The sequence below is a fragment of the Myotis myotis genome, unplaced genomic scaffold, assembly GCF_014108235.1.
Source record: "Myotis myotis isolate mMyoMyo1 unplaced genomic scaffold, mMyoMyo1.p scaffold_m19_p_2, whole genome shotgun sequence".
Taxonomy (NCBI): Eukaryota; Metazoa; Chordata; class Mammalia; order Chiroptera; family Vespertilionidae; genus Myotis; species Myotis myotis.
This window is the reverse complement of record NW_023416324.1, coordinates 166,181,048-166,201,366: the sequence shown is the minus strand read 5'-3', so window position 1 is coordinate 166,201,366 and position 20,319 is coordinate 166,181,048. Positions and strand designations below refer to the sequence as shown.

Sequence of the window (20,319 nt, the reverse complement as noted above, 5' to 3'; positions counted from 1 at the left end):
GGACTGAGAGGAGGGTCTGTCCGGAAAGAACCCCTAGGGGACCATCAGAGGTTTCTGACTCTGAGATGGGGGTGGAGGGGAGAGGGGTTATTGACTGGAAAAAACCAGGTATAAGGCAAATAGACACCAAAGAAAAACGATGTCCGACCTTCAAGTCCTAGTGAAATAGACCTAGAGCCTCCAGAACAATTAATGCAGCAACTTGTGGTAAATATGCTTTGGCCAATCACTCTTAGAGAGAAATGATTCCTGTATGTGAGTGTTTTTTTCCTCAGGAACTTCAACCCATAGGGAATCTCTTCAAGAGAAGCAGAGGAATTAGTTTTAAGGGCAGTGCAAGGATCTGCAACCCAGAGGAAGAATATAGAACCCCTTCAGAGAAGAGGGTTTCAGGGCAGCAGGTATAGGACTCAGAGTGACTTTAGAACAGCGGTTCTCAACCTGTGGGTCGCGACCCCTTTGGGGGTCGAACGACCCTTTCACAAGGGTAGCCTAAGACCATCGGAAAACACGTATATAATTACATATTGTTTTGTGATTAATCACTATGCTTTAATTATGTTCAATTTGTAACAATGAAATTGGGCGTCACCACAACATGAGGAACTGTATTAAAGGGTCTCGACATTAGGAAGGTTGAGAACCACTGCTTTAGAACAAAGGCCATAATTTAAAGTGTAGAGGGGAGGGGCATCAGAATCACCTGGGAATTGTTTGTGTATGTTTGTTTATTCTTTCAAAACAAAGCCTCCTGTCAGACTCCTGTCAAATTCTCCTCTAATCTTGCTAACCCTCTCACTCCCACTTTAAAAACACTGTTCTGGACCTCATACCTGGAAATTAGGGTGAGAAACATTATAAAGGAGATTAATAATGTCTCCGGGCCTCACATTGCAAGTTTAAGGCAGCTATCTACAATCCTTTGTCTTTTTGAGTGACCGGATTTAGCAGGAAAAGAAACTCAAGATTGTTTTGTGTTAAAGATGATAAATCCATGCTCTGAAAACTATTTTGTGGTGTTACTTCTGAAAATTCTCACCTCACCTAAGCTGAACTAATGCAGATCTTGGTCAGGATAGGTGGGAGAGGAGTGTTGTCCTGAAGACCAGGTGAAGTGGGGACAAATGGACAGGTGAAAGTGAAAACAGAACAGGAAAAGTTGAGGAAAATCATATTTAGAGATTTCCTTCCTACCTCAGACCAAATAGCAGATATTTAAGGAAATAGTGAAATTTCTCTTTATTAAATAATATTTCTTCTAAAATGTCATGTTTTCAGAGACTATTAGTTCTGTTTAAAAGCAAATTTTTTGTACTTAAGTGTTATTTTTGTACAAATGCTCAGATTCTGTAGCTTAGTATAGTTTGGGCTAAGTGCTGTGGTAGTGACTTGTTTAATCAGTGTATTTGAAGCTTTTTCACACATTCAATTTTAAAAGAAGGATTGAAAAATGAAGAGATAGGCCCTAGCTGGGTAGCTCAGTTGGTTAGAGCATCGTCCCAATACGCCAAGGTTGAGGGTTCAGTCCCTGGTCAGGGTACATACAAGAATCAACCAATGAATGCATAAATAAGTAGAATAACAAATTGATGTTTCTCTCTCCTTCCCTTCTCTCTCCTTCCCTCCCATTTTCCCTCCCTCCCTCCCTTCCTTCCTCTCTCTCTCTCTCTCTCAAATCAATCAATAAATTATTTTTAATGAAAAATGAAAAGAAAAATTTAATTTCACACTGTGAAATTAAGAGTCATATTTTCAAACTTATCACCTGTATGTATATTTTTCCTCCTTTGATGAAGAGATTGTGAACAATTATAGAGAAGAACCGAAATGAATCTAAGAATAATGGGTACCTTACAGAAGCAATCTAAAGCAAGATATTTTAATGAAAAGACTATTTAAAAGTTTCACTATGAATTTTGTATTTAATTTATTGGAAAAGAAACATGTCAAGAGGTGTAAGTCATTACAGTCATCTAATTATTAGATATAAAGCATTTATAGATTATCTCTTTCCGTGCAAAATATTTCAGCAAAAGTAAAATACAGCAAATAGGGCTAAAATTTTTTTTTCTTTTTTGGCTCTCATAATTCCAAGTTGTTCCTGCATGTATAAACCAGGGAACTGTGTATGTTCTTATTTGTTGTGATTAAACTTGTGTCATTTATTGTGCAATAGCAATATATTTATTAAAATTGGAACTCTGTTTTTATAAGTGTGCCAAATCATGAACCAACTAAATACTGTCGTCTTTGAAACATTTTAAAGTGTGTTCACAACGAAACCAAGAGTGAATTGGAGAAGATGTTGAAATGTAATGAGGAACACCCAGCCTATCTTGCAAGTGATGAGATAACTACAGTCCGAAAGAACCTCGAATCCCGAGGAGTAGAAGTAGATCCAAGCTTGGTAATAAATATGCCAAAAAGCATGCACTTGCTTCCTTAATCTTTGTTTCTTGTTGGATAATGCCTTTGGATTCTCTTTTTCCTCACTTATAATAAATATGAGGATAAAAATAATTACAGTTTAGACTACTTTTTGCTTACCTTCATGATGTTTATTTGGGGAAAATAAGAATAAAAATGTTTCTGGGCCTGTGTTTCCTAGTTAGAGTGTAAGGGATCAAAACCTCACTTTAATATTAGCTTAAATTGGCTTAAGTGAAACCCAACGAGAAAAGTAATTCTAGTGAGACAGTCATATAAAATTTCAGAGCCACATATAAATTCTTTTAAAGATTATCTGCTATTTATGTTTTCTCATTTAAGAAATGAGTATACATACTTACTTTAAATTCCACCAGAGTTCAGAACAAGAAAACTGACATTCAAAACAGTTATAGCTGTTATATGTAGTAGCTTTATTTATAAACTAGAGGCCCAGTGCATGAAATTTGTGCACGGGTGGGGTCCCTAGGCCTGGCCGGTGATCAGGGCCTATGGGAGCCATCTCACCATCCTGATCAGGGCCGGGCCAGCTGGGGCCTGCCAGCTGCTGGCTGCTGAACGGGGCCAGGGGGACAAGGGGGAGAGACTGCAGGAGGTTTGCCGGCCAGGGGGAGGGACTGGGGGAGGTTGGCTGGCTTTGGGAGTGCACTGACCACCAGGGGGAAGCTCCTGTGTTGAGCGCCTGCCCCCTGGTGGTCAGTGCACATCATAGCGACTGGTTGACCGGTCGTTTCGGTAGTAATGGTCGCTTAGGCTTTTATATATATATAGATTGAAAATGAAATTAAGACTAATGATTACATGAACATAGATTTAATTTATCCACATTGTCCTAGTTCTCATTAATAATTAGTTGTATTCAGTTTGATACTTTTAAGTTTACTGTGGCTATAAGTACAGTGGGAGGAACTTTGTCCATATGTAGGATGTGGATTGGCTGCATATTCTGTGAGCAAGAAAATCTCAGGGTTTTTTTCCAGGAGACACTTTGTTCAGTGCACTTTATGAACCTATAAAAATGCTAAGAAAGTACTCTGACAGGAATAGTGGATGGACTAGATGTCAGGAGATGTGAATTCTAGTACAGTTTCATTCCATTCGCTAGTAATATTACTTTCAGTAATTGATATAATCTCTCTGAGCCCCTTTTTTCACCTGTCAAATGGTGGTAGTGATACTTATTCTACCTACTTAATATTGTTATGCTTTAAAAACAATAGTGGTATGAAAGAACCTTGAACGCTAACGGAGTGTATAGCAATACTATGATGTAGTAACTGAAATTTAATAATCAGAAAGGAAATATTGTTGGGTTGGTTAATGGGCATGGTCTGAAACCACCTTCTAGTCCTAACTGTCCAAGGTTCACAACCTCTTGTTGCCTTGGAATCTTTACCTTGAATTAGGGTAAGATAATTTCTACTTTTGCTATTGTACAAGATGATTATTTGACTATAACAGCAATGGTTGTTAAAAAATACTGAAAATTTTGAAGTACATAAGCTGGTAAGGGGGCAGACTAGTAGGAAATCTAATCTTTATCTTGAAAAAATTTAATGGGTAAAAAAGGTTGGTAGAATAACACCGTTGCCATTGGTTTTAATTAATTTTTTAAATACAAATAAGCTTTGTAGATGACTTTGCAGAATGTGTTTGATTAACTTGACAAGTGTATAGTAACTCTGGTGTTTGTATTCTTTTTTCATTAGATTAAGGACACTTGGCACCAAGTTTATAGAAGACATTTCTTAAAAACAGCTCTAAACCACTGTAACCTGTGTCGAAGAGGCTTTTATTATTATCAAAGGCATTTTGTAGATTCTGAGGTAAGGTTTCAAAAAACAAGTAGAAATGTTTTATAGCAATAGTATTTTAGATGTTTAAAAGTAAACTTTAGCATTAATTTTAAGTCTTTTGATCTTCTGGAAAAAATGTGTGATTTATAAAGAGTAATCTAGCCCCTATCTTTTCAAAGATATTTACCACTTTGGTAGTATTTGCACCTTACATTCATATCATCCCAGTGCCTTTAAGATTGTGTGGGCATATAATAGGCACTAAACCACTTTAAAATATTTTTTAAGAATTTACTTCTTCTGTTATAAAATAATACATTCCCATTGTAGAAAACAAATTCAATAAATAAATGTAAAAAATATGCAAAAGGAAATAGTCCCTTTTATAACCCTTCACCTAGAAGTAATTTTAATTAACATTTTTTTACATAGTTTTGTTCAACTCTTTCTATGCAAGGTTGTATGTGTGTGTATGTGTATAAGACAATCATCCATTCAATAGTGGAAATCATACTGTAAAACAGTTTTTATTGTGCTAGTTTCCTATATTAGGCTGTAATTCTCTCAATAAAATCTTACTTTAAATTATTAAAGCACTATAAAGTTTTTGGAATGGACAGTTATAGTTTAACGTCACATTTTACAAAGTAACCTGTAGGTGGCAGCAAACGGACATATTTTGAGCATTTTTTTTTTTTACAAGCAGAAATGTTTTGAAATATATCCTGAAAATGTTCTATTGATCAGTGATCTTATTTGAGCCCCTAAAATGCTTTCCTTTTGAATTTTCAGCAGCTTAAAATAAATTTACAATTAAATGCACCTATTGTTAAAAAGTTGCAAATTTTTTGCCCTAATTTTAAATGTTGAGAAGACCTCTCTACAGAATAAAATTCTTTTTAAATATATATCATTAATTATTTTCATATACAGCTGAATTTCAAAAATTTCTTGAGTATACACTCAAAGAAAAGAGGTTAACCTAAGGACATACTTTAACATGGTTATGTGTTGAAACTAAATACAAATTAAAGGTCATAATATGCTGTGGATTTCTGCTTGTATAAAACATAATGAAATGCCCTACTTCCCAAGTTTATTTGCTTTCTTATTGGAATTAAAACAAAGCTATATAGGTGTGTGGTAGATAGAACCCAAATTATGCAGAATTTGATGGATCCTGTGCAGAAATTATTCAGTAGCTTCTATCTACAATAGGAATATACACTGAGTGGCCAGATTATTATGACCACCCCATTAGTACAATGAAGTGAATTAGTTATGCAAATAATAATAATAATAATAATAATACCTTGAGAGTATTTGCTTAGGAAGTTTTCAATATTCAGTATTTTTGGAAGTGTCAATGAAGTACTGATGGAGTGGTCATAATAATCTGGCCACTCAGTGTATATGTTAGGTAAGTCTGAGTATTTTTAAAGCTTAGACTAGAGGCACTTATTTAGTAGTTGTCTGTGTTTATGATCAAATTTATGTTTAAACTTGCATTTGGTAATCTTAATTACCTGATATTTCAGTTGGAATGCAATGATGTTGTCCTATTTTGGCGAATACAGCGCATGCTTGCAATCACAGCAAATACTTTAAGACAACAACTTACAAACACTGAAGGTAAGTCACAGAGGGACCATTTTCTAATTTTGACATAAAAAATACAGTAATAACATCCATTTATAATAGCATGCCCTAATTCAGTTACAAATATGGAAAAAGAGAAAACGAGAACCCTGGATTATTGAATTCATATGATAAGTACTAATGTCAACTTATGGTTTTTAATACAGACATATATGTATGACCAGGAATAAGATGGTAGATAGATTTATTTATGATAGATTTATTTGAAAAACTGAAAATTATTATTTGCCCTTAAAATATTAATGAAAATAAATCATAATTGAAAAGGATGGAGACAAAACATAGCAGGAGTCTCTCTTTATTACAGAAAAACTGTTAGAAAAGGACTCCTAAGCATCACTTAGTTTTTTTTTTAGAAATCTGCACTTCTGTTAAAGTGTCAGGGCTTGAGAATATGACTCTCTGAGAAAATATATTAGTTTTATGTTGTTAAAAGCACTGAATAGTAGGTAAATATTCTCCCTGTAACTGTGAGAAGTCTGAACTTACTAGATCTAATGTGATGAGAAAAATAAGAACTTACTCCACGTATTGTTAATTTCATATCCTTGTCCATTCATAAAAACGGTGCTCCTCAGGTTTTTTATTTACTTTGAACAGTCAGGCGATTAGAGAAAAATGTTAAAGAAGTACTGGAAGATTTCGCTGAAGATGGTGAGAAGAAGGTTAAGTTGCTCACTGGTAAACGAGTCCAACTGGCTGAAGACCTCAGTAAGTACTTCCTCCTGCCTTTCACTTTGCTGCCTTTTCACCGTCCCCAGTTCCATTCCTTGTTCATCCATTTAACCTCAGACTTACAGAAAAGTATATACAAAGAACTTTTCTTCCTGAACTATTTGAGGGAAAGATGCTGACTTGAAGCCCCATCTCTTCTAAATACTTTAATGTTTTTTTCTTAGAAATAAAGATTTTCTCCTAGCAACGATTAAAATCAGGATGTTGATACTGATTACAACGTCTAATTTCACACCCCATCCAAGTTCCCCTTTTGTCCTAATATTGTCCTTCCATGTCACAAGATGTTCCATGCTCATTCTGTACTCTACCTAACCTAGCTTATTTTTTATTTTTTTTTGAGAATGGTATATAGAAATCAAGAGCTGGGAACTGATATGCTCATTATTACTGGAATATTGCTGTTCCCAGACCCTCTCAGTGGGAAGAGCTAGGGAACAAACACTGCATGTGTGCATGCACACTCATAAATACATATACACACATTTGCATCTTATTCCTGGTCATACATATATGTCTGTATTAAAAACCATAAGTTGACATTAGTACTTATAATATGAATTCAATAATCCAGGGTTCTCATTTTCTCTTTTTCCATATTTGTAACTCCTTTTTCTGACAATGAGAAATCTGGCTCTAGGTATCATTAATATATTTACTTATTTTGATCAGTGCTCCTTTATGTAACCAAACTTGTCGCTCTCCCCTTCATTGAACAAACTTTCTCTTCACCCAGCTCAGGTTTTTACACTGACTCCAGGCCACCTCCGCAGTGCCTCACCCTGTGCTGGTACCCTTTTCACCTCATCTAGGCCCTGACATCCTGTGTCAGGATGCCCTCTTCATGGAGTCCTTTTTACCGAGCTCAGGCTCTGTCCCTTTGTGCAGACATCTCCCCCTCTCATTCTCTCTCACCCTGCACTCTACTCAAGGAATCCCTCCTCACCTGAAGTCAGACTATGTTTTTATGGAGATGCCCTCTTCATCCTGCTTGTGCTCCAATGCCCTGCACCGGACTACGTTCCTACACAGACATTCTCCTCACCTGTAGGCCGGGCCACCAACTCCCCCTTGTGAACACCCTCTTATACTTGGTGCGGCTTCTCACCTGCACTAGGCAGTGTGGCTTTCCCTTCCCCTCCACCATCCCCACTCCACTTTGTGGAGTTATTTAGTTCTTTCCTGATGCTAGTAGGTTCTTAGCTTAAAGATGTTTTGCTTGCTTATTAAGATTTACTTAGATCCTCAAGAACCTAAGGAAGTCAGTGAAAGATTAATATCCTATCTAATAAAAGAGGAACATGGTAATTGGTGTACGACCGCTAGCCTTCCCATTGGCTAATCAGGGCAATATGCAAATTAACTGCCAGCCAAGATGGCGGCCGGCAGCCAAGCAGCTTGAAACTAACATGAGGCTTGCTTGCTTCAGTGACGGAGGACTCCAACGTTCCCCGCCTGCCGCTGCAGCCTCTGAGCTACAGCTCTAAGCAACTATGTAACAAATATAGAAGCTAAACAAAACCCCAGAAACCTGCTTTAGTCCACCAGCTTCAACCAGCAGGATCGCATCATTATAAGCAAAGGCCAGAAACCTACTTTCAGCAGCGGAGGCCTAAGAGCTGGAGCCAAGCCTCAAAGCTAAAGCTGGCCCAGAATAAAAAAAGAAAAAAAGGAGCGGTTGGGAGCTTCAGTCACCCCCAGCCTGAAAACAACCCTCAGCCCCTCACCCAGACTGGCCAGGCACCCCAGTAGGGACTCCCACCTTGAAGGGTGTGTGACCAGCTGCAAACAGCCATCATCCCCCCACCCAGGCTGGCCAGGCACCCCAGTGGGGACCCCCTCCCTGAAGGATGTGTGACCAGCTACAAACAGCCATCATCCCCTCACCCAGGCTGGCCAGGCACCCCAGTGGGGACCCCCACCCTAATCCAGGACACCCTTCAGGGCAAACCAGCCTGCACCCACCCATGCACCAGGCCTCTACCCTATATAGTAAAAGGGTAATATGCCTCCCAGCACCGGGATCAGCGGAGCCACGAGGCCTCCCAGCACCGGGATCAGCGTGACGGGACAGCGCCCAAACCCCATGATCGCCCTGCGGCTCTGTGTGTGACAGGGTGCGGCGCCCCAACTCCCCCCACCCCCACCCCCGCCCACGGGCCCTGCTCTGTGTGTGACGGGGTAGAGCCATAACCTCCCCATCGGCCCTGCCCTGAGTGTGACAGTGGTGGTGCCCCAACCCCCTGATCAGCCCTGCTCTGTGGGTGATAGAGGGTGGCGCCCCAACCCCCTGATGGGCCCTACTCTGTGCGTGACAGGCGGCAGTGCCCCAACCCCCCTGATGGGCCCTGCTCTGTAAGTGACAGGGGGCAGTGCCCCAACCCCCTGATTGGGCCTGCTCTGTGTGTGACGGGGTGGCGCCGCAACCTCCCCATCGACCCTGCCTTGAGTGTGACAGGGGACGGTGCCCCAACCCCCCAATCGGCCCTACCCTGAGCGTGACTGAGGGTGGCATCACAACCTCCCGATCGCCCTGCTCTGTGCATGACGGGGCGGCGCCCCAACTCCCCAATCGGCCCTGCTCTGAGCCCGACCAGGGGCTGCACCTAGGGATTGGGCCTGCCCTCTGCCACCCGGGAGCAGTCCTAAGCCAGCAGGTCGTTATCTCCCGAGGGGTCCCAGACTGCGAGAGGGCACAGGCTGGGCTGAGGGACCCCCTTTGCCCCCGAGTGCACAAATTTTTGTGCACCGGGCCTCTGGTTATTAAATAAAAATAAAAATACTGGGGATTGGCACTGCTCTTTGAGTCTACCTTGTTAATAAGTTTCCCTTACTTAAGCTTCATGAAACAGTATTTTTTCTTTCATTTTATACTTAAATGTATTATCCAGTGAGTTTTCTGATATCTAAAAGAGCATATGCTGAATAGAAAAGAAGTTCTTCAAATTTTAAAACAGTTTCTAAGCTGAATTTATATCAGTACAGCACAGTCACTAAAATATCCATGAGAAAGCAGGCAATTTTCCTATTTTATACCCTGAGCCTAAGCAGCCTAAGCTATTTTCCATGGCTTATCTTTTCCTTCTCACTCCATTTCTAAGTTACCTGAACTCTTCATTTCTGTTTTTTCCTTTTCTTTCTTTAATAATCTTTTTTTTGAAACATACTTTAACTTTTATTTCCATTTTCTATTGACTTCCTTTTGTTTTTGTTACTCATGTCACTTTGGCAACATAGTTAACTTTGTGCTAACTTAGAGAAGATCTATTTTAACTCAGAGTTGCCAAAGATTAGCTGTGTTATCTTGGGCAGGTACCTCCCAGAGCCTTAGCTTCTTTGTGAAAATGACTACGTACTATAATAGTTATTGCACAGCATTGTTAAGAGAATTAGTTCAAAACCATTTGGAAGTCCCTGGCTCATAATTTCACGCTAAATTAATGCTGTTCCAGAAAGAGCTGTGTCATATCACAATGTATACTGTATATCTCTTTTTTATTCTTCAGGACATAGTTATCAGACAGTGAAAACTTCCACGTATTTTACCAGCATATACATTTTTAAGTGATTTAGAAAATGATGTGTCTCTTCTCATGTGTGTAACCCCATCGTTTTCCATTCCCAATTTGATTCTTTAAAGGAAGTGAATTACTAACACAAATTGGTGCACTGTCAAGCCAGGTCATATGTTCTGCTAATTTTCCTTGAAATGATTGACTACCTCTGTTCATATAAAATTATGGTCACATTAACATATCAAATAATATACTTAGAAACAAGTGTTTGACTAGTGACTCAGCTTCGTTAGTCCCACTTAGGGAGATGAGCCATGACTTGGTCCATTAGTTGTAAAGAATCTTGAATATATCTCCTTATTGTTTATCTTCAGTCTAACACTTGGGAATCTGGTCATGGATACTTTCAGCGAGAAAAGTTTACACAGATCAAAGTGTCTAGTATAGCACATTCAGTTAGAATATAGCATGTTAGTTAACAATTTAGAGAAGAGAGGCAATCAAGAGAGTTTTTACTGTGATTTTAAAATTGTATAGGGTACAACATTGTATAGAGATTGGTAAAATTTGATGCATCACATTTATTGCCAGTCTTAAACTTGCTTGATTTTAAATAATTTCACCACTTTACTTTGGAGATTCACCAACTGGTTAGCCTTTAAGATGAGTACATAAGAAGTAGTACAGTATTCTCTCACCTTCTAAAAAAGATATACCATGTTCACTAGTGAAATGAAATCATGAAGCTGGAGTTAGGAAGGTCAAAGAAATGAGAGAGGAGCCCACTTCTTCTAGTCTCCGGAGGCTCCTGGGAAGAGGAGTCATACGTAGAACTAGAACTCTTTGGAGGTATGGTAGATTCCATAGCTGGAGCAGGGAAAGGTAGGATGAACCTGGAGCATCTTAAGGTATAGAAAGTAAAGAATTACTTGAAGAATGGTGGGGACATGTCAACAGGATATAGAGCCAGCTTGAAGAGGCTCCAGCTGGCCAAGACTAGGATAATTTGGGTATGAAAATAAATATAGTTGTAAATTATAACCCATTCAGTAAAATAAATCCATGTTAATACTTATATTAATAAATGAATAAAATCAGTGATGAGGAATGGGATGTTTGTATAATCACACAAAATATCTCCATACAAAATAATTAAAAAAAGAAAAAGAGTAATTTTACATTGGAGAAGCCTTGGCGATACCACCTAGTCAAGCGGTCAAAGTTAATATCAGTAATGGTCAAATCAGACCTGTGGACGCCTTATAGAATGTAGTGAGAAGAATCCAGCATCACTTCTAGCAATGTATAACTTAAATCCCATTATAAAGATACACCAGACAAACCTAAATTAAGACACAGTCTACAATACATCAATATCATGTGAGACAGGAAAGACTGGGGTCTGTTCTGGTTGAAGGAGACTAAAGAAATGCAATGTGTGTACCTGCACAGGCCCTTTTTGCTCTAAAGGACATTGGTGGTCCAGTTGATAAAATGTGAAGGGGATCTAAGGTTTACAAGGTAGTAGTCCCTCAGTGTTAATTTTTAAACTTTATTTGTTAAATTAGTACTCTTCAGGAAAAGATCCTTGTTTGTAGCTTATACCAATAGAATATTTGGGGCTTCAGGGGCATAATGGCAGTAAATGATTGAGGGAAAATATGTTCTTTGTAGTATTCTGACAACTTTTCTCTAAGTCTAAGATTATTTGCATTAAAAATGTTTAATTGTGTTTTTATAACTGATAATGGATCAGGCTCATATGAAAATAATTTAAAGAAAATGACACCTTTGAAAATACGTCTTTGAAGATGTCAAAAGACTGTTACCTCATGAACAGTTTAATAAGATACAGAGCTCATCTTTTCACCTTACTTTTTTATTTGCAGTGTCTAGTCACACTTAGACCTGAGTGGTTTGTAAATATGCCCACTTTGACTTTGATAAAATTATTTTGATTTTGTAATGAATTTTATTTCAAAGGATATAAATAGATATTTAAATAGTGTTAACTGGGATAAAATCTATTTGGATTTCCAGCAGAATTTTTAATAATGTTTCCAACCTACTTATTCAAACAGACTTCAGTTTTAAAATGCTTTCTTTGGAGAGGGGAAGTTTGGTATACCATAACTTAAATCAAAGTTTTTCTTTCTATTATGCTCTGTTTTATGATTTATAAAATTCATAAATAAATTTCATTTATAAATTGTCATTATATAGAACAAGTGATAGTGCTATCACCTCACAGACTTATTTTTAGAGTTTGTTCTTCATCCACCTCAAGCACTAGTGGTAATTGCTGGCGGTGTTGCTAAACTGAGTTTTATCAGTCCATCTGGGAATTCTCTTATTGTTTGCCGTGAATATGGTGTCAGCTGTTAACTAGGTTATTGTGAGTGTTTGGACCTTAAATTAATTGCTTAGGATTCAGACCTTAGGTTTCTTTTAACTCTTGTTTATGAAAGCTCGAGTTACACTTTTCATTCTCTGTGTACATAACCAAAGAATCAATGATACACAAGAATTAAAGGGGCATTACCAATCCTTTAGATCGCTCTTTCCAATAACTATGGAGTCTTTCCTATTTTACAGTGCATTCCTTTTGATTTTGGTATCAGAACCTGAGCTGTTTATGAAGGTATTTTTCTCTCCCAGATATTAGGCTTTGTGCTTTACATGCATTCTCATAGGTACAGTCATTTTTCTTATTTTATAGATAAAGAAATGGAGGCTTAAAAACACATAGATAATAAGTGGTAAAGCCAAGAATCAACCCCAAGTCTTTTAACTACTGTTCCAAACTAATTTGAGGAAGAAAAAAACAAAACACAAAACTCAAGCCATTAGAAACTATGATTACATAAAATGGTTCTTTACATTTGGATACTTCCATAGTTGACAATATACTTTACAGAGTAGGTCAGAAAGACACACATAATAGTGATGATGATGATCATCCTTTGTACTTCCTACACTATAAAAAGCTTTCCAATTTAAACTCAAATAATATGAAAACTGATAGAATTAGAACATCTGGGTAAGAGATTAGAACATTGAATGCAAGCGAAGCCACAGAACAGATTGGAGGAAGTTCATTTTCTTTGTGTGACTTGTATTCACACCTCGAAGTATACTGTCAAATTCCACCACGGTTAAGTAGTATCTGAGTGCCCCAAACTCGGACACGGCTTTTCAGTGTGACGTGTTCGTGCTTAGAGGCTTAAGCTCCAGCTCTAACAAATGCAGAATTTTTATGGAGCAATTGAGGCTTTTTGTTGAGTTGGTCTGTGAGTGTTGAAATGTTTTATAGTAAGCTTCAGTGTATTTCTTCATAATTCTTGTACTTCATAGATGTGCTTCAGTCAAAACTGAATGCTTCATACTTATATTTCATTTACTTACCAATAACTGTGAAACAGTGGTAAACTCCTGTACTTGGGCTACCAATGCACAGGCGTATTTTAATGCTATAGTGTGATGTCCTTAATGTTAAAAACAGTGTAACTTAAAGAGGCTGGTAAATTAGAATTTTCCAATATCCGCGCCTTTTTTCTCTGGCAATTAATTTGCTCTGCTGACTCCCTACGCGAGGTGGCAACAGCTGGCCTTTTTACTGGAGCCGGGGATTAGAGAGTCGGAATCTCAGCAGCGTGCTCGGCCTCTTGCCTCTGTTGACTGTTCTTTATTGTTTGATGCCTGAGCATCTCCCAGACAGCAAGCAATTGTTTCTTGAAGCTTAAAGTTTGTTTCTCTGGGGAGTGTACAATGCTGGTGGCGCTTGTCTTTGTGTCTTCACTTTCCCAGTCTCCTCTTATCCTCCACCCTGTGCTTTCTCTTGATAATTAGAAAGGAGCGAAGATACAAGCTTTGTGTCTTAGTGTGCGGGGGATTCAGTTTTGACTTTAGAAACTTAGAAATGTACACTACAAATGGAAACTTCTTTTTTTTTTCCTCAGCTACCAGATATTCAGTAACAAGTCATTTTTGTAATGAAAACTTTGTTCCTCATAATTAAGGTACATTTTAAAAATTATGATGATAAAAAAGGGAGCGACAGCAGAATGATTCAGTACTGCCACTTTAAAAGTTAAGATCGAAGAAAAACGTTCCACAGCCACTTAAATCTAAAAAGACCTTTCACTAGCCCTGAAACAATTCTAATTAATAGGCTAGTTAAAAATGTCTTCACGCCACATTAAAAATGGAATAAAAAGTAGTCAGAACATATGTAGATGAAACTCTCAGTCAGTGTGATTTTGTTGTTCTTCATGTAGAAAAGGAAAATATCAAGACATTCTTGAATTTGATTTTCATCAGTTACTCCACATTAATGAGCCTCTCCCATACCCACCATGTGCTTGAGGGCCACGATGGGTACAAATAATGGCCATGAAGCAGTGAGAGACTGAATAGAAAGATTATTAGAGTCAGAATTTGGAACTTAAAATTACTATAGAAAGGGAAAGTCAGAGGTTTAAAACTATTTTTCCATAGCGGGGCTCTGGCACACATATTTTGACAAGTCTCCCTCAATAGGTGATTGGTTCCAGGTCACCACCACCCGCCCTTCTGCCCCTGAACTAGTGCAGTTCTCCTTGTTCGCAGCAGTACAGTTAGCTATTAATTGTGATAAAATTGATTGACATCTATCTTCTTTTAGTAGAGTCTGATAAATGTGTGTGACTGTTAAAAACTTGGTAAATTATTTGAACTATAAGTAGCATGTTTGTTTTGTTTTTATAGATGTAACCATAGAAAATGAATTTTAAAGGGATTTCAAGGAGGAGGAGGTGGAATTAAGTTGTAGAATGCTAGGTAGGCCCAGAGAGCATTCAAACAACAAACAAAAAAAGCAGTCACAGAGAATAGAGTCAGTTGCCCTGGAGAGAAAGCATGAACTGTAAGGACCTAAGCCCTATAACATCATTTATATCTAAATACTGTTACTGTTTCTTTGGCCAATAATTAAAAGACCTCGGTACTGCTTTTCTCGTCTCTTGGCTTCTAGCACATTTCTAAGCTGTCTTTTCACTGTGTCTCTCTTTTCTTATGTCTCTCATGTGCCTTCTTCTAGATCATTATCATGGGTCTGAAACCAGTATTTTTCCTCTGCTCTTTTTATTTACCTTCTTTCAGTGATTAAAAACCTTCCTGAGGTACTGCCAGTGATATTTAACTGAGCATACTGCAGGCCTCCCAGTCTAGGCAACCAAAACAACCAATTTTGGGGGGAAATTTTATGCTTACTATGACTGACCTATTCTCCCAAAGTGACTTGGTTCTTTCATAATTTCACCATGCCTATATGTTACATAGTGTGTGTGCTCTGTGACTGTTTGATTGTGAGCTTTTGTACAGACACTGTCTTTGCCCCCTTCTTTCGACTTCATAAAGAAGCTCTCACTTCGCATCCTAAGGAACTCTTTTCCACTCTGTCATGCGGGAAAGCTACCATCTCCTTTCCCTCCTAGAGCAGCTTGTGTTTGCTACATTCACCCTGGACCCACTCCATTGCTAACACCTTTGATCTGGCTTTCATCCCTTTTGAAACCACTTCTTTCTGGTCACCAATGATTTGCTAATTGCCAGTTCACCAAATCACTTTCATAATTTTTTTAAGGTTATTAGGAATTTTTAAGTTGATTGGAATATTTTCATCCTCTTTTACATTTGTGTGCTTTTTGGAATGGCTATTAGTAGGAATGAGTATAGTTGGAAAGTGGAAAGTTTCACTGCAGAGTAAGTAACTTTTTCTATTTTATGTTATCAGTGTTGATGGTCTCTAAGGCATCTTTTCAGGGTAAAAGGGATTAAATTTTTAAATTTTGCCTCTGAAATAATATTTTTCATAGTAAGCTGAAATTGCTAAACTAAAGCATCTAAGGAAGATAATGAAGATTATTTTTACCATGAGTCTCCATAGGTGAAGTAGACTCTGCTTTGTGCTGTAGCTGAGAGAGAGAGGGAGAGAGAGAGAGGGAGGGAGGGAGGGAGGGAGGGAGAGAGAGAGAGAGAGAGAGAGAGAGAGAGAGAGAGAGAGAGAATATCAAGCCGTCCTCACGGAGAGTTCTGTTAGAAAGTAATTTACAAACAGTATTTCCCACCACGAGCCTGAGTGGTGTGCTTTCCAGGTTATTGATGAGAAAATCCAGACTCTTAGAGGGGCTTTATAAGTCAAGCACATTTTTCATGGCCTAAGTCTATTTTTTAAGTCAGTATTGAAGAGTATTAGTAAATTGGTACAAGGTTAAGAGAATATTTCTCTGGTACTCCATGTCTTACTAGCAAGTATATTCTTTTTGCTTTAAATTCAGGTTTTAACTGATTAAAATAAAAATAACGATAAGAAAGGTCTCTTTAGTAATTTATGGGTTGAGTTTTTCATTTATCAATTTAAAGTAAGTTTTATTTATGCCTTATTGTGATAGGTGTTTATGTGTATATTATGTATAAAAAGGCCAGTGCATAGAATTAACTCTATGAATTAGGCTGTGTTTTTCCCTTGCTAATAACACTTACCACTTCCTTACTGGCTGAGTTACAAATGAAGTAACATTGTTGAACATGGGATTAAACTTTGATTCATTTTATTTTTAATTATTTATGCATCCTCTTCATTTCTAAGATGGGGAAAAATAGAATTTAGTCATTGAAAACAATCTAATCACAAACAATCCATTCGCCTGTTAAACGGCATATTAAAAAAATAAAATTAAGCAAGACAAGAATAATTTTTTTTTAAAAAAAAAAAAGAGCGATCTTGAAGAACAAATTGATGCACACTAAACTTGTAACCTCTGGGAAGTGAGGTTCTCGGGATAGTTGGAGAGGGGATTAAGAGCAAAAGGAATTGTAATGTTTTACTATTTTATACATTTCTAAACTATTTTCCCAAATGAGCATAATTTCATATTCTTAATTATCATAGTCATGGAAATGATGAAGCTAATTCATGATATGATTAATCTTAAAAGTGATAGAATATTTTCCCAAATAACTTCTTGGTGATTGTGAAACCAGAAGACACTTTATGGGACCACATAGCACTTGCTCATCAAGGCACCCTCGTAACTGTTAGGATTCACTTTCATTTCATCTCACTTCCAGTAACTGCCTGTCATGGGTCTGTCATATATGAGTGAATTGAAATCTATCTGGAATTAGTGAAGTTTTCAAGCTTTTGCAACTCCTTTAAGATAATAGATTCTCTGTGCGTCATTGTTATCTACTGTGTATGAAAAGAGTCCATTTTAATTTCTCTTACAAAGGCTGTTTCATTTTTCCTTAGTTTTAGTATTTTGAATTATAGAAGGAAGTTCAATTAGATCACTTTTTCTGAGCCAAGGAACTCAAGTCTTTTTAGTCTTTCCTTTTGTTGATGTCACTTTTTACTTTGAGTCATATGTACAGACTGTACCTGTCTTCTCCAAGTACACTACCAAATGTTTAAGTGTTTTTGTTTTAATCCTTTTTATTATCACACAACTAGTATATATGCATTGTGGAAAATTAGAAAATATAGATGGCAAAATTTATAAATCAATTGCCACTACCTAGAAGTAACCACTGTAACGTTGTATTCTAAGACAATTTTAAAGTGGTCTTAGGGACATCATTTCTGTCACACATATTCACGAAGAGATCTTAGGTTGGCTTTCTCTTACACCTCAAATCTTCAGTTCATCATGCTCCTATTTCTAGTTTCTCAGAGTAGGCTAAATTTTTCTTCATATAAACTTACTTCAAAAAGGTTCACTGAGAGGAAAAGCAGCATTAGTAAAAATAAAATCTATAGTACCAGTTACTTTAAATAGGTCCAGTATACCAAGGCTATTTTGTAGCAGAACATGTACTGAAAATTACCCTCTTTTGAAAGTTAATTCCTGCCTGTATTCAGGGCCTGGCTCTTCCTACGTATGCCTGTACCTTCTTTATGTCTCTCCTTTCTTTAAAAGTGTTCAAGTCATTCGCTGCTTAAACCTGTTGGATTGATTCTTCTATGTACTCTAGCTACTTTTCATCTTAATTCTCTTTTAAACAGGAAACCTTTGAATGTTTGCCTGCTACTTCCACTTTTAATATCCCTCAATTCTTAATTAACTTTATAATTTTTTATTCTCATTTCTACTTAAATTGTTTCTCTAAGATTGCTGGCAATCGCTCGCTATGACATGTGCTGATCACCAGGGAACAGCGTGGAACATGGCGGGTGACCAGCTGTGGCTGTGGGGCTCTGAGGGAGCAAGGGAAGGGGAAGGCGGGGAGGAGGGGGAAACTGTGTGGTGGCAGCACACAGGTGGCATGGGAAGGAGGAGACGGGGAGGCAGGAACCTGATCAGCCCTGATCGCAGGCCAGGCCTAGGGACCCTACCCATGCATGCATTTCATGCACCAGCCCTCTAGTTTTCATATAACCGCCTGATTTGGTACTTTGGAATCCAAATCCAGATACAGGACTCATTATCTGTCCTTTACATTTGTAGAGAGCTGTACACTTGACAAAATGTGTTATGTTTGTCCATGTATGCACCTTATAGAGGCCTGAGGCTTGTAAGGTATTATCCCCATTGTTCAGATGGGGAAATTGATACTCATATTTATGTCAAGGCTGGGACTAACCACATGTGTTAGAGATGGTATATTTTTAGATTTGTTTTAGGATTTTGTTTATCTTTAGTCTTTGGGCTTGTTCTTGTGGATGACTGGATAACCAAGTTCATATAATTTTGCTTCCTTTCTTATATTATTTTCACTGTGTTAGTTTTAGAGCCTACTCTCCTAGGTAAACTAATTATTAAGTATCTAGGACAATGGATTTGTCTCCTAAAGACATGTAATGGTTTGATTCTTCATAAAGGATAACCCAGATTGATAAATCTATGTATGTATTCTTAATTGCTATTGCAATATTTTTATTTCCCTTTTCTATAGAAAAAAATAGTGACCTAAAATTTAAAGGTGATTTTCTAAATTAATGAATATGTGGAATTAATTCTGAAGTTATTTTCATTCCTTTGACCCTTATTGTGAAGGCTCTGAAACCAGTATCAGTAATGATACCTTCTTACAAGGTTATTGTGAGAAATAACTGAAAATTTATGAAATCAAGCTCAGGAAACATGAATGCCTGTTAATTTTTGTGATAAGTTTAATAATATTTTGTGCTAATGCAGCATCTTACTTAAAAGATATAATTGTATTTCATTTTTGCTTTTTGTATCACTTAACTTTATTAAGGCCTATAGTTTTTTAATTCCATATTTTTTCATAAAGTTTTAGCTTGGTTCATAAGTCAGAATTACATTCTGTTTTCGTATTATTTTCTTTTACTTTTAAAATTATATTAATGAGTTGACTGTTTAAGAATCATTCTCATAATTCATTCATCTGTCTCGCCTCCTTTTTAAAGCTTCAGCACTGAAGGCCTTTTGACAAACCAATATTTATAACAGTTTGACAGCGGGATGAGGAACAGCGTTTGTCTTTGTAACAGCTTGAAGAAAGACCCTTTCCAGGACCCAGTCATGCAGTTACAATCTTGACCTCTTTCTTATGCTGGGAACATACATACAGCAGCATGTGTTTTCTTGTCCCATTGACTGTCCATTCACTTCCCATCTGTTTTGCAGCCTTAAAGGAACAGAAGGGGCCCTCTTCTTATAAATCTGTCTTTGCAAGTGATAAATGATGTCCTGTCTCTTTAAGAGCTGCCTGGGTGGTTTTCCTTTTCTTAAAGTATTTCAACTTTTCTAACAAAATTCAGGATAAAATATACTTTTAAGAATAAGAGAAAATAGAAAAGAAAAAGTGATGGATTATTTTAAAACCTCGATTCGAACTGACTATTTTACTGGTCATTAGGCTAAAGCTTTCCCAATTAATTACCTTAATCATATTTTAAAAATTGTATTGATACTTAGATTGTTCAACAGGAACAAAAGAATGTGTTCATTTTGAGATAGTATATTTATTTAAACTTTCGTTGAAGAAAATAAAACAATTTATTATTAACGAGTTAGCATGTAAAATATCTTTAAAAGATTTTTTTCCCCCGCCACATTTGGTGTTAATATATGTAACTAATATGGAGCATTTTATGTACTGGATACAGAATAAAATAATTCACAGTAGACTTACAATCTTAAGGTAGAATCAATCTAACT

General features: G+C 37.3%; 1 protein-coding gene across 14 annotated transcripts in view; it reads left to right on the top strand.

Moving 5' to 3' along the window:
* Nucleotides 1-20,319, top strand: part of OPA1 (OPA1 mitochondrial dynamin like GTPase) — a 94,619-nt gene that overhangs the window by 60,449 nt on the left and 13,851 nt on the right. For 12 of the 14 annotated variants that reach the window (XM_036347735.1, XM_036347733.1, XM_036347742.1 and 9 more), the window contains 4 exons: nucleotides 2,267-2,407; nucleotides 4,158-4,274; nucleotides 5,783-5,876; nucleotides 6,504-6,614. In XM_036347735.1, coding sequence (XP_036203628.1) covers nucleotides 2,267-2,407; nucleotides 4,158-4,274; nucleotides 5,783-5,876; nucleotides 6,504-6,614 — 463 coding nt within the window. Of the gene's footprint in view, nucleotides 1-2,266; nucleotides 2,408-4,157; nucleotides 4,275-5,782; nucleotides 5,959-6,086; nucleotides 6,480-6,503; nucleotides 6,615-20,319 lie in introns of those variants that run through there. The other 2 variants (XM_036347738.1, XM_036347737.1) reach the window with 2 other exon arrangements.